Here is a 15,151-nt window from a genome sequence, read left to right on the forward strand (position 1 = left end):
CAATTTTTTATACAAACAAAAAACAAACAAAAAATTAAAAAGACATATAGTTCATAATACTTAATTTTCAATAACATATTTCTCTGAACAAAATTTTTTTTTTCTTCCAGTAGCACCTTAAAGACCAACTAAGTTAGTTCTTGGTATGAGCTTTCGTGTGCATGCACACTTCTTCAGATATTTCTCTGACCTCCTCATACCTCCCCTTCTTGTATTCCAATTCAAATTATTTGTTCAGCAAATCCTTAACTCAAAGCATTACAGCTTATAAAAACACCTTATTTTCTATCCAACATCTTAAGTTATTATAACCTTAAATTTTTACTTATAAAGAACCATTTTTTCATATTCCTTTATACCATTACAGCTAGAAACCACTCAATTTCAATCCAGCATCATTCAACATTCCTTAATTTTACAATATTTCTGTAAGTAGTCCTTAAATTTTTTCCAATCTTCTTCTGCCGACTCTTCTCCCTGGTCGCGGATTCTGCCAGTCATTTCTGCCAATCCCATACAGTCAATCAGTTTCATCTGCCATTCTTCCAGAGTGGGTAAATCTTGCGTCTTCCAATACTTTGCGTCTTCCAATACTTTGCTGTTGTGGCTAAAATGTGCTTTTTGTTGGAGGCGTATTGGGTTGGTTTATTTTTATTTTTATTATGTATTTTGTGGTTTTATATCTTGATTTTATTCTGTGAACCGCCCTGAGGACCTCCCCCCCCCCCCGTATAGGGCAGTATATAAATTCAATTAATAACAATAACAACAATAACAATAATAATCTCTCTCTCAACTCAACTGTCCCATGGTTTTTCTTCAGATAATCTTTGTCAGCCCGATGGGCAAGGTGTAAGTAATAAATCATTATTCCCATATTATTCTGAGCCATTTGATGGTACAATGAACTCCCTCACTGGGTGATGGGCTCTCCTTGCGTCGAGGTTTTCAAGCACACATTGGGTGCCCATCTCTCAGGGATTCTCTAGGCGTCGTTCCGGCATTGCAGGGGGTTGGACTAGATGACCCCTGGGGGTCTCAATTCTTTGAGAAGATGAGACTTGGCAGGGCAAGTTCTCCCACGGCTCAGTCATGGAGGGCGAAGATGGGATTCCCATCAGAAATATTTCCTGCGGCGACGGGCGCATGCGGACGGTGTCTCTGCCTGACCCGTTGGTGACATTCTGTCGACTGGCTGAGAATGAGGGCTTCTGGTTTGTTGAGAATCTCCCCCCAGTCGCGGCTGCCGGACTTGTCCTGCGCCAGGAAGCCTCCCTTCTCCTCCTCCTCCGATTGTTCGGCGTGCCACCTTGCCGCCAGAGACCGTTAATTCTATTTAATGGCTAATTAAACGCTAATTCATGCTGCATTTGGAACAGGATTAAGGTCGGCGGGGGTGGGAGCCAGCAAAGAAACGGGAAGCTCTTGCAGTGGCCATAATTATCGATAATGAGCTCTGGGCTGTAATTTTATTAATTAAAAGGGGAGAGAAGAGGCAATATCCTCTGGAGCTGTTCTCCGTCAGAAAGAGCGCTGCTGCCGGGAAAAGGTTTAAAGACCTTTTTGGATGGGCCCGGGTCTTGATCTTCATCCCCAGATGGGACGCAAGTGGGGGGGCAAAGGAGCTGGGGGGGTGGTTTGGGGGGGGAGAAGATGCAGCACCACCTCCTATTCCATCTAACGCCGAAAACACACCCAAGACACACAGGTTTCCCCCCAAAAACAGTATAATTTCCAAGCCAGATGCAGCTTTAAATCTAGCCAAGCAATAATGAGTTGTCTTTACAACAACAACATAAACCGATTTGATGTGCAAAGTGGTTTCTCTGTGTTATTCCGCCTCCCTGCGACCGAGATCTCTTGTTTTTCCTGCATTTGCTATTGGCCAAATGCATCCAGTGTTGATTCATTAATATACCGTATTTTTCGCTCTATAACACGCACCCGACCATAACACACACGTAGTTTTTAGAGGAAGAAAATCCGTAGGCATGTCACCCGTAGGCATTTCCTCCATAACACGCACAGACATTTCCCCTTACTTTCTAGGAGGAAAAAAGTGAGTGTTATGGTGCAAAAAATACGGTAATTCCCCAGAAAGCAGGGTTAAAGTCCCCTGAGGGTAGGTTTCATTTTATATATAATTTTTATGGCGTTTTCAATTTTACATTTCAAAATAAACGTTTTGCGAACTTCAAAATATCCAGTGACTTCCCTTCTTCTCCTTCCATGGTTCATTTTAAGCATCATACTGTACATTCCTGAATATTTTACTGTAACCATTCAAATCAGTTTTCCACTTTTACATCCATCAAAAATCATTTACTCTGTTGAATTTGATCTTATTGCTGCCAGCATTTTCAGGTGTCTACAGTTATTTTCCAGATATTCAATAAATGTATTCTACTCTTCTTTAAATATATGTTCTTCTTGCTCTCTTATTCTACGTGTTGAATCTGCAAGTTCTTCATATTCTGTCAATTTAAGTTGCCAATCCTCCTTAGTTGGGGCTAACAAAACACAAGCCACAGTTGTTGCATACATAAATAACCTTTTCTGACATCTAGGAATTTCTGTCAGGGCTATTCCCAACAGGAAGGACTCTGGTTTGGGGGGGAAAGTAGTTTCAAACATGTTTTTCAATTAATTACAAATCATTTCCCAATATACTTTTACCTTTTTTCATGTCCACCACATGTGAAAAAAGTCTCTCTCTGCTTCTTTACACTTCCAACACATATCTGATTCTGTTTCATAAATCTTAGCCAACCTACGTGGCGTTCGGTACCATCTATGAATCATTTTCAAATAATTCTCTTTTGGTGTATAAATTTTGGGCGCTTTCCCAAAGTTTCTCCCAGAGGTTAAGATCTATATTGTGTCCTTATATCTATTGCCCAGTGTGTCTGGGCGAAGCAATGTCAATCTATGAAACACTGTTAGCAAACCAACATTTTTGGACCCACTTTCGTGCATGTGATGAAGATAAGATGTGCTGCATATTTGCGTGCTGAGAAGGAGGCGGGGGGGCAGTGGAGCAAGGCATGGCGGCCTTTAAAAATGGGGACATGATCCCTCTTGAGTCATAGAATCATAGAATCATAGAGTTGGAAGAGACCACAAGGGCCATCGAGTCCAACCCCCTGCCAAGCAGGAAACACCATCAGAGCACTCCTGACATATGGTTGTCAAGCCTCTGCTTAAAGACCTCCAAAGAAGGAGACTCCACCACACTCCTTGGCAGCAAATTCCACTGTCAAACAGCTCTTACTGTCAGGAAGTTCTTCCTAATGTTTAGGTGGAATCTTCTTTCTTGTAGTTTGGATCCATTGCTCCGTGTCCGCTTCTCTGGAGCAGCAGAAAACAACCTTTCTCCCTCCTCTATATGACATCCTTTTATATATTTGAACATGGCTATCATATCACCCCTTAACCTCCTCTTCTCCAGGCTAAACATGCCCAGCTCCCTTAGCCGTTCCTCATAAGGCATCGTTTCCAGGCCTTTGACCATTTTGGTTGCCCTCCTCTGGACACGTTCCACTTTGTCAGTGTCCTTCTTGAACTGTGGTGCCCAGAACTGGACACAGTACTCCAGGTGAGGTCTGACCAGAGCAGAATACAGTGGCACTATTACTTCCCTTGATCTAGATGCTATACTCCTATTGATGCAGCCCAGAATTGCATTGGCTTTTTTAGCTGCCTAAAAAAGTCAACTTTTTTTTCAACTTTTTTGAGTCAACTGTGAGAAGGTACCCAAGTCGCCCTGCTAACCAGGAGAGCAGTGATTCCTCTCGATTGAGCCGGGCCTGAAATGCCATTGGATGAGAAGCCTAAGAGGAGCTTTGCATCCAGACTGCTTCCTTCCTTACGCTGCTCTCCTCGTTTTTTCCAATAATTTATTATTATTGGGGAATTAAATAACCCATCAGTGTCTTGACAGCGGTTGTAAATTGATGCTTCATTGCCCGAGATCCAAACGGCCTTGGTGGAACTGCTGGGCAAGGGGAGCGTCCCCCCCAAATTTATCCCCCCTGCTGCCCAAGAGCATCTTCTTTTACCACCCAATAAGCCAGATTTTGAGGCGCTCAAAGAATCCTTTGGTGCAGAACACAGCCCCCAGCTCCTTGCAGAGGAAAATGGGGACTTGCTTTTGACACCCCTGTTCTCCACCGTGCACGAGTGAGGCGGGCTGTAGCGCGATAGCAGAGGATCTGCTTTGAATGCAGAACAACCCAGGTTGAGCCCCCTGCCTGGGAGGGGGGGTGGGCTGCTGCCAGTCAGTGTAGACAACACTGAACTCAATCGACGGCCTGGTCTGGTATGAGGCAGCTTAAAGTACCACCCTTCAAATTGCTGAAGGCGTTGCAGAATCACACCCTGCGATGCCGCCCCAGAACACACTGTAACCCCATCCCTTGAGAGACGCGTCTGCATTCTTAAGCTGGGGAAAGGGGGAGCTCTGTGGCAGAGTTATCTCCTTGACATTCAGAAGGTCCGGGGTTCCAATCCTGACCTTTCCAGGTAGAATTGGGATCATCTCTTGCCTGAGACTCTGCCAGCCCAGTGTGGACAATACTGCAGCATTTTTTTCCTGGTTGTTCTCAGGTTGTTAGTGAGGCGTCGCCATTATTATCACCTTTTCCTAGATTGTTTCCAAATTCTTTAGATTCCAAGTTGTTTTTATCACAGAGGAACTGTCGTCGTTATCTTCATCGTCATCATCATCTATTATTTATACCCTGCCCATCTGGCTGGGTTTCCCCAGCCACTCTGGGTGGCTACCAACAGAATTAAAAGCACAATAAAACATCAGGCATTAAAAACTTCCCTATACAGGGCTGCCTTCAGGTGTCTAAAACTCAGATAGTTGTTTATTTCCTTGACATCTAGTGGGAGCGTGTTCCACAGGGCGGGCACCACCACTGAGAAGACCCTCTGCCTGGTTCCCTGTAACCTCACTTCTCACAGGGAGGGAACTGGCAAAAGGCCCTCGGAGCTGGACCTCAGTGTCTGGGCAGAATGATGGGGGTGGAGACGCTCCTTCAGATATACTGGACTGAGGTTCTTTAGGGCTTTATAGGTCTCCCCAGCACCATAATTCAAAAGCATCAATTCTTCAGCGATCAGCCTTCTTTATGGTCCAGTGAATGAAGAGAACTCCCCCCCCCCCAAAATGGGCTGTGCAGAAGACCCCACAGGCCATAAATTCACCTCTTACTCCACCTGTCAGTTCCTCATTTTTTACACCCTTAATGTCAAATGGTTTCTCCACGGCATTCCTTCATTTCTTTGTGCGTTCCTTTCCTCTTCATCTAGGTCAGCACTGGCGGCAAGACCCTGCAGGAGAGGCGTTCCAGCCTGGACGCGGAAATCGACTCCTTGACCAGCATCCTGGCTGACTTGGAGAACAGCTCGCCTTACAAGCCGCGGACGCAACAGGTCAGAGTTGGGGAGAGATGGCAGACAGGGCCCAGCGTCCACAATCAGCCTCTTCTCTCGGACGGGGGCTTGATCTGGGGGCGTAGGGTGTTGCATGCTGCCTGTTGCATTCAAAACAGACTGAAAAAGTGGCAAGGTATTTTTTATTTTTCATAAATACCGTGTAGAGCAGCATGCTGGTTCCTACCATATCGGTGTTCCATGCCTCTATTCTGTTTACAAATTGTCTTGAGAATGATGCAAGCCACTAGTGAATCCCTCCCCTTTTAGCAGTGTGGAGCCTCAGGTGAAAGACAAGTTTTCCTTGGAGATTTTTAAGCAGAAGTGGGATGGCCCACTGCCACGGGTGCTTAATAATAATAATAATAATAATAATAATAATAATAATAATAATAATAATAATAATTTATTTATACCCTGCCCTTTCCGGTTCAAAAACTGGGCTCAGGGCAGCTAAAAACAAATTTAAAACACTTAATTGATGCAACAAAAACAGCATAAAATACAGTATAAAACATGAATAACAATAAATTCAGAATTCAAAAATCAATTTAGGAGAAAATCTATCCAATAAACATTAGATGATCACCAGGGCTAGCTGGCTAAATTAGTCCTATTTGGGCCAGTGAGGAGACCAGGGCAGAATTAGCTGTGGGATCCCAGAGCAGGGAATCTTCATAAAAAGGGGAGGGGGAGGGAAGGAAGGGGAATAAAAGATTAGGCTGAATTCAAATTAAAGGCCAGGCGGAATAGCTCTGTCTTACAGGCCCTGCGGAAGGAAGTTCAATCCTGCAGGGCCCTGGTCTCATGGGACAGAGCATTCCACCAGGTCGGAGCCATCACTGAGAAGGCCCTGGCCCTGGTGGAGGATAGACTAACTTCCTTAGGGCCTGGGACCTCTAAACTATGATTATTCATGGACCTTAAGGTCCTCTGCGGGGCAGACCCGGAGAGGCAGTCCCGTAAGTACGAGGGCCATAAGCCACAAAGGGCTTTAGCTGAGATTCCTGCATTGCAAGGGGTTGGACTAGATGTCCTTCGGTGTCCCTTCCCACTCTCAGATTCTATGATTCTGTGAACACTTGCAGGCCAGGGTGATGGTAGCAGGCGCAGCCTTGCTTTCCCCTCCATGTTTAAGTGCTATGCACAGAGCTTCTGCACAGATACCTGTGAAGAGAAACCAGGCAATCTGCTTAAAAAGAAGAAGCAACAGCCTCTCTTGGTCACTGTGCCAGAGAATCTTTCCCTTCTGACTGCCGCTGTCGCTCCTGCGATCTGAGCTTCAAATTGTGTTGCCTCTCTCTCTCCCCCCACCAGCCCCTCTTTGTTGTCTAATCCCCCAGGCTGAAAACGCTCTGGAAACAGCTCTGCTATCAGCAGCGTGCCTGCGTCAGCACCATGGGGTGAAACCGGGGTGAGGTGGGTGGCAGGGATGAGTCACACAGGAAGTCAGGGCTTCGGAAGAGCAGTTTTCTGTTTGTGCACCCAGAAGGAGAGTGCAAGGGGCTGCCCTGGAGGGATGGGACTCGGGGGATATTTTCCTGGAGGAGGAGGAGGAGGAGGAGGAGGAGGAGGAGGAGGAGGAGGAAGAAGAAGAAGAAGAAGAAGAAGAAGAAGAAGAAGGAGGAGGAGGAGGAGGAGGAGGAGGAGGAGGAGGAAGCCCTCTCCCCTAACCCTAGGATTTGTGGGTACCCAATGAAGCTGAAACTTGGGAGATGCAGGATGGATAAAATAATGTCCTTCGTTAACCTGTGGAACTCACTCCTGCAGGAAGCAGTGATGGGCAACAACTGAGATGGCTTTAAAAGAGGATTGGGCAAATTCACGGAGGAGGAGAGAACTATCGACGGCAACTAGCCAGGATTGCTATGCTGTACCTCCACAGTTGGAGGCATAAAAAGGGGGGACCCCACTGTATGAAAATATACACAAGTGGGGGGGGGCAGGGGTTCAGGCCCAGGTAAGGTGCAATAATGTATACTATATAAAGCAAGTAAGGTTCAACAAATGTACCTGCAATTACAAAACATACCGTATTTTTCCATGTATAAGGCGCCCCCACGTATAAGGCGCCCAGAGTTGTTGAGCTTGGTTTTTTTTGGGGGGGGGATTGCCGAAAATCGCTCACCAACACGCGTTGCCGCCTCTCGTCTGTCCCTTCGCCAGCAGAAGCTGCCAATCGCCCGCCCAATTGCCGCAGCATCAGCCAATCAACACTAGCCCTTGACGCAGCAACCAATAACACGCCCAATAGCCACTGGCAACCGCGGCAGCAACCAATCAAACGTCCACCCTATGCACTATCCATGTATAAGACGACCCCCACTTTTTAGCATAATTTTTAAAGAGAAAAACCTAGTCTTATACACAGAAAAGTACTGACCATTAGGTCCAGTCGTGGCCGACTCTGGGGTTGCGGCGCTCATCTCACTTTATTGGCCGAGGGAGCCAGCGTGCAACTTCTGGGTCATGTGGCCAGCAGGACTAAGCCGCTTCTGGTGAACTAGAGCAGTGCACGGAAATGCCGTTTACCTTCCCGCCAGAGTGGTACCTATTTATCTACTTGCACTTTGACGTGCTTTCGAACTGCTAGGTTGGCAGGAGCAGGGACCAAGCAACGGGAGCTCACCCCGTCACAGGGATTCAAACCACCAACCTTCTGATCGGCAAGCTCCAGAGGCTCAGTGGTTTAGACCACAGTGCCACCCGCGTCCACCCACTTTAGGAGTGCCTTAATAAATTCCTTTCCGGTGGAACATCACCTTCTGAAAAAGCATATATAATTTTTCGCCATTTGGTGATTGAAATCTGACCCATACAACAGAATCAATACTCTTAAGACAAGAAATTAAGTTCATTCATCTCTTCGACACGATTGCGCCGCATGGGCTGAATGCTTCTTTTGATCTGGCTTGCTTCTTGGAATGCCTCTTTCAGAAGCCTCTCTTATTTCTTCTATGTTCCCTATAAATGCTCACTAGATGGCTCCCTCTATGCTGTGCCGGCCAGTTTGCAGCAGACACCTCCCTTGTACCCTTTGCGGGACCTTACTAACCTGACAGGGTGAGTCAGCATGCTCACAGCCTCGGAAAGTTTGTTTCTTACGGTTTGGCTTGGGTTGCTGTTGTGTATCGTTCTCAACTGAAGAAGGAGTTTTCCTCTGAAACTGGGATTACTGGCCTCCAGTCCTTTTGCCACAGCTGCTCCGCCACTTCCAGGAACTTTCTTGTGCCAGAGATTTGAAAAAAGATGTCATTTTAGTTTTGGAGTTATGCTGATAACTCTGGAGTTTGCACTGTATGTTTTGTAATTGCGGGTACATTTGTTGAACCTGATTTGCTTTATGTATTATACTTTATGTTGTCCCTTACCTTGGCCTGAACCCCTGTTTTCCCCACTTGTGTGTATCCACATCTGGAAGCAGCTTCTGAATACTGGTTGTGGGAAACCACAGTAATCCAGCTGTTTTGGACTGTCTCTCCCATCAGCCTCAGGCAAACAGCAGAGAAAGCAGTTTCACTTGCTATCGTTTATTGTTGTTGTTGTTGAGTCGTTTAATCGTGTCCGACTCTTTGTGACCCCATGGACCAGAGCACGCCAGGCACTCCTGTCTTCCACTGCCTCCCGCAGTTTGGTCAAACTCATGCTGGTATCTTCAAGAACACTGTCCAACCATCTTTGTCGTCCCCTTCTCCTTGTGCCCTCCATCTTTCCCAACATCAGGGTCTTTTCCAGGGAGTCTTCTCTTCTCTTGAAGTGGCCAAAGTATTGGAGCTTCAGCTTCAGGATCTGTCCTTCCAGTGAGCACTCAGGGCTGATTTCCTTCAGAATGCAGAAGTTTGATCTTCTTGCAGTCCATGGGACTCTCAAGAGTCTCCTCCAGGACCAGAATTCAAAAGCATCCATTCTTCGGCGATCAGCCTTCTTTATAGTCCAGCTCTCACTTCCATACATCAATATTGGAAAAACCAGGCTTGCTCTGGTCCAGGGGGTCACAAAGAGGCGGACACGACTAAACGACTAAACAACAACAACAACAATCACCCCTGGCATAAAACAGTGAGGGTTAGTTTCTGCAGCTATCTTTTGGAAGTCTCCGAATTCATTTCCTATATTATGTTATGTTGCCTTTCTCTTTATATTCTGCCTTTCTGCCCCAAAAGTCCCCCTAGTCAGCTCACAACGAGCAAACGAATGTGAATCCAAACAATGCAAATTATGTAAATTGACAAACAACATTTGAAAAATGGGGGTACTTCCTTTGCTGTCACTCAAGGCCCAGGTGGTCTCAGTGGCACTGAGGTCCTTCCATCAGCTTTGGCTGGTGGCCTAGCTGTGCCCCTATCTGGACAGGGAGAGCTTAGCTTCTGTTGTCAATTGTAAGCTCTTGGTTAGATTACTGCAATGTGTTGTATGATTGGGAAACATGGACCACTTATAAATGCCATCTCCAACTCCTCGAAAGATTCCATCAGCAGTGTCTCTGAGAATGTTTACACATCACTTGGGAAGACTGGCGACTAATATCAATGTACTGGAAGAAGCAAAGAACACCCGTGTCAAAGCAATGATTCTTTAACATCAACTTTGTTGGACTGGTCATGTTGTGCAGATGCCTGATCATCGCCTTCCAAAGCAACTACTCTATTCCGAACTTAAAAATGGAAAGCGTAATGCTGGTGGTCAACAAAAGAGGTTTAAAGACTGTCTCAAGGCAAAGCTAAAAAAATGTAGTATAAACACTGACAACTGGGAAACACTGGCCTGCAAGCGCTCCAGTTGGAGAACAGCCTTGACCAAAGGTGTCATGGGCTTTGAAGACGCACAAACTCAGGACGCAAGGGAGAAACGTGCTAAGAGGAAGGCACGCTTGGCATATCCACACCATGATCAACTCCCGCCCAGAAACCAATGTCCCCACTGTGGAAGGACGTGTGGATCCAGAATTGGCCTCCACAATCACTTATGGACTCATTGTTAAAACTGTGTTTATGGAAGACAATCTTACTCGGCTTCAAGGGATCACCAAAGAATAAGAAAACCTGTGTGGCTTGCTCTGAAGACAGTTCGGAAACTTCAGCTAGTGCAGAATTTGGCAGCCACTGGGGCAAGACAGTTTGAGCAAATAACTACACTGGTTGCCAATCAGTTTCCAGGACAATTCAACAGTTCAGGACTGTAATGTCTCAAGGTCTGCCTCTCCCCATATGGTCCTAGTGATAATCATCTATTCTAGATCCTTCTTCATGTGTGACTCCTCCACGAGAGGCCCAGAGGGTGGCAACACGAGAACGGGGCCTTTTCTGTGGTGGCTCCCCATTTACGGAATGCTCTGCCCGGGGAGGCTCTCCTGGTGCCTTCATTACATCTCTTTAGGTGCCAGGCAAAAGCATTCCTCTTCTCCCAAGCCTTTGGTTGATTAAACAATCTATGGCCTTTTGCGAGAGGGGGTGTTTATTGGCTTGGCTTGCTCCTGTTTTTGTTGTGCATTTTGTGTTCTCATTTTGCATTTTTATGTTGTGAACTACCCTGTGATTCTTTTGGATGTTGGGCAGTATACAAATTTTGATGGTGATGGTGATAAAAAACAACTTAGGCAGCAGCTTCGCCTTTTAAGGGTCCCTTGCCGAGGGAAGGGGGCTAGGCAGCTGGGAGAGCCGGTGCCCCTTGATGGATCCAGCAGTCTCCCTCCCGCCCCGTAGTCATTTGCCCCAACAGACTGGCCTGTTTTCAAGGATGGGAGGAGTGGGGGTACAATAACATTCCCCTCCCTGGTTTGCACACCTGAGAAGGAGCATTTACACCCTACCTTTCCTCCATACAAGGTGACGTACATCGTTCTCCTCCTCCCACATTTAACCCCTGCAACAACCCCGAGAGGTAGGCCAGGCTGAGAGTGAGTGACTGGCCGTCGAGGTAATGGCTGAGTGAAGATTCGAACCCCAGTCTCGTAGGTCCTACTCCGACACTTGAACTGCCACACAACTCCTGGTTATATGTCCTCCCCTATCTGGACGTTATGGGATGCGGGTGGCGCTGTGGGTTAAACCACAGAGCCTAGGGCTTGCTGATCAGAAGGTCGGCGGTTCGAATCCCCATGACGGGGTGAGCTCCCGTTGCTCGGTCTCTGCTCCTGCCAACCTAGCAGTTCGAAAGCACATCAAAGTGCAAGTAGATAAATAGGTACCGCTCCAGCAGGAAGGTAAACGGCGTTTCCGTGCGCTGCTCTGGTTCTCCAGAAGCGGCTTAGTCATGCTGACCACATGACCCGGAAGCTGTATGCCGGTTCCCCCGGCCAGTAAAGTGAGATGAGCGCCGCAACCCCAGAGTCGGCCACGACTGGACCTAATGGTCAGGGGTTCCTTTACCTTTACCTTTACCTTTTATCTGGACGTTCTCCTCTCAATTTCGGACATGCGTTTGGCTAGCTTTGTGATGAAAAGGCACTCTGCATATGCTCAGTAGCGCTGCATTATTCCTTTGTGACCTGGAGCTGTAAATGGGTTCCGGGCCTGAGCTCTGGTGAGCCCCCTAGTAAGACGGCGTCTCCGTCCTGTGTGGCATGTGAGTGTTTCAGAGAGAAGGGGGAAAGGCAAAGCGTTTCGTCTGCGGCGCTGTTTATCTGCCAGACCCTGCTCCCTCCTGGCAGGAATAAATACATGCTGCGCTTTTAAAGCTCCAGACTGCTTTGGAACAATTGCAAGATGTTCTCAGTACAGAACAGTTTAGCTGTGGGTGGAGGATGCGTCTCTCAGACATTTGTCAGAGAGCCGTCTGCGCCTCTTCCCTCCCTCTCTCTTCCCTGGGCTTGCTTTTTTAAAAAAGAAACAACACAAAATATATTGATTGCCTTTTGCAGCGCTGGCTGCCTGGAACATATTGAGATCTGTTTGCGGATGTCTGGACGTGCCTTTGCTTTCTGTATATATTAAAGTTTCATTGACTTCAAGAGGAGAAACCAAAACTCATTTTATCTCTCTCTCTCTCTCTCTCTGGATGAGAGAGGTGGGAACTGGTCCCATCCAGAAGGGAGGAAGGGATCGGGCTGTTTTCAGGACGCTGCAACTTGTGTTTTTATAGAACCCTAGAACTGTTGACTTCGAGGTGACACCAAAGGTCATCTATCCCAACCCCCCTCTATGCAGGCATCTCGGAATCCCTAACAGACGAGAGTCAACCACATTCCATAGAACTGCTTTTACCAACAGAAAGTTATTCTTGTTGTCTAGTTAGTCCTTTCTTGCAGCTTGAAGCCATTGGTCCTCCTTTGTGGAGCAGCAGAAAACAAACTTGCTCCATCTTCTGTCTTGCAACAGAAGCAGCAAGCATCTCTGTTCCTTTCTTCTGGTTCCCCCTCCCTCATTTTTTAAAAACCTGCTTTTATTAATTTCCAAAACAGACCAATCCCACACCTGAGTTCTGGGGGACCATGACTCAGTCGCAGAGCAGCTGCTTTGCATTTAGAACATTCAAGGATCAGTCACCAGCCACTTAAGGGAGCACAGCGTGCAGGACCTTGGAGAGCAGCTGCCCATCTGAGTAGACAGGGCTAAACTAATTGGACAGAAAGGGGATAAGGCTGCCTTTGTTGTTGTTTAGTCGTTTAGTCGTGTCCGACTCTTCGTGACCCCATGGACCAGAGCACGCCAGGCACTTCTGTCTTCCACTGCCTCCCGCAGTTTGGTCAAACTCATGCTGGTAGCTTCAAGAACACTGTCCAACCACTTCATCCTCTGTCATCCCCTTCTCCTTGTGCCCTCCATCTTTCCCAGCATCAGGGTCTTTTCCAGGGAGTCTTCTCTTCTCATGAAGTGGCCAAAGTACTGGAGCCTCAGCTTCAGGATCTGTCCTTCCAGTGAGCACTCAGGGCTGATTTCCTTCAGAATGGAGAGGTTTGATCTTCTTGCAGTCCATGGGACTCTCAAGACTCTCCTCCAGCACCATAATTCTAGCAGGCACTTTATTGACCAGTAACCACAGGAAGGGCCATAAGTCAGTGGCAAAGCATCTTCTTTACATACATAAGGTCCTAGGCTCTGTCCCCGATGACATTTCCACCCAGGACTGCCTGAAATTCCAGAGAGCCAGTTCAAGTCAGTGTAAGAGCCTTCTGAGCTAGGTGGCCCATAGGTCTGTACAGTGGTACCTTGGGTTAAGTACTTAATTTGTTCCGGAGGTCAGTTCTTAACCTGAAACCGTTCTTAACCTGAAGCACCACTTTAGCTAATGGGGCCTCCTGCTGTCGCCGCAGCCCGATTTCTGTTCTTATCCTGAAGCAAAGTTCTTAACCGGAAGCACTATTTCTGGGTTAGCGGAGTGTGTAACCTGAAGCGTATGTAACCTGAAGCGTCTGTAACCCGAGGTACCACTGTATAAGAGTATCAGCCTTACATGCTGAGCTGGGTTGGTCCATTCTGCATTTTTCCAAATACAGTGGTACCTTGTGTTACAGACGCTTCAGGTTACATACGCTTCTGGTTACAGACTCCGCTAACCCAGAAATAGTGCTTCAGGTTAAGAACTTTGCTTCAGGATGAGAACAGAAATCGCGCAGCAGCGGCACGGCAGCAGGAGGAGGCCCCATTAGCTAAAGTGGTGCCTCAGGTTAAGAACAGTTTCAGGTTAAGAACGGACCTCCGGAACGAATTAGGTTCTTAACCCCAATATTTCCCAGCTTCTCCCCTCTGCAGCCTCTGAACTATGTCTTCTGCAAACCACTGTTCTAAATCTATACTGTCTCCCTCTTCTCTGGGAAGTGTCGGAGGAGGGGAGCAGCGGACTCCACCGTTCCTCCTCTTCGGACCAGTCCCTCACAGCAAGTCCTGTATAGCAGGGGGTTGGACTAGATGACCCTCGGGTGCCCTTCCAGCTCTGTGATTCTGTGGACCCTTGCCTCCAGCTCCCGCCTGCCTCCTGGCTCGTTCCTCTGCTGGCTACCCCTCCCCCCTACGCTTGCCCTGCCCGCCCCTCCACCTTCTGTCTGTCTGATTTATCTCCCCGCCTGCCCACGCAACATACACACAGTACAAGGAGTTTTACATCTCCAGTACAAAGCTGCAGCGAAGCGACTGACAGCAATGCACAGTATTATGCCTGACCTGACAATTAGGCAGACTTATTACTGTGTCAGCTTGCCAGATGGATCATCTCCTCGGCGGGCAGCACGTTCCGTGTGTGAGCTTATGAATTTGCTGCTTCTTGAGTTATGTTTCCCCGGGTTGCCGGGCGGGGGGGAAGGGGCAGAAGAAAGGGGAAGCTGATTGATTTGAACTCAACTGCCTCCCCCAATGCACTTTCAAGCGTGCTCAATGACAGCGAGGGGCAGCGGAGCCATCCCAAATCCTAGAGAGCATTGATTTGCGCCTTCAGAATGGTGAAGAAAGCAGCTAAGGGGGGAGAGAGAGAGAGAGAGAGAGAGAAGAGAAGGGAAGGGAAAGGGGCTGGTTTTTTTAAAGTAAAAATAACTCCTTTATCTCACCCACTTGAGGGAAGCCTGATTTTCACTGGTTTTCTTCAAGCACCAATTCTGATGGGAATCAGGGTTGGAAGTCCAGGAAGAAAACCACCCAAGAGAATCGGGCCCTTTTTGCTTGCACCAGTTGCTGTCCTGGCCAGATCTGATTCCGAGGGAACAGGTTGGATTGTCGCAAAGGGAGGGATGCCTTGCAATGATTGTCTCAAGAAATTGGTGAACAGTACAAACTCCACACCA

General features: G+C 47.4%; 1 protein-coding gene across 6 annotated transcripts in view; it reads left to right on the forward strand.

The window, feature by feature from the left end:
- Positions 1-15,151, forward strand: part of LPP (LIM domain containing preferred translocation partner in lipoma) — a 295,814-nt gene that overhangs the window by 182,764 nt on the left and 97,899 nt on the right. For all 6 annotated transcript variants that reach the window (XM_053387367.1, XM_053387369.1, XM_053387365.1 and 3 more), the window contains one exon: positions 5,317-5,439. In XM_053387367.1, coding sequence (XP_053243342.1) covers positions 5,317-5,439 — 123 coding nt within the window. The remainder of the gene's footprint in view (positions 1-5,316; positions 5,440-15,151) is intronic.

Source organism: Podarcis raffonei, chromosome 5 (genome assembly GCF_027172205.1).
Source record: "Podarcis raffonei isolate rPodRaf1 chromosome 5, rPodRaf1.pri, whole genome shotgun sequence".
NCBI classification, from domain to species: domain Eukaryota; kingdom Metazoa; phylum Chordata; class Lepidosauria; order Squamata; family Lacertidae; genus Podarcis; species Podarcis raffonei.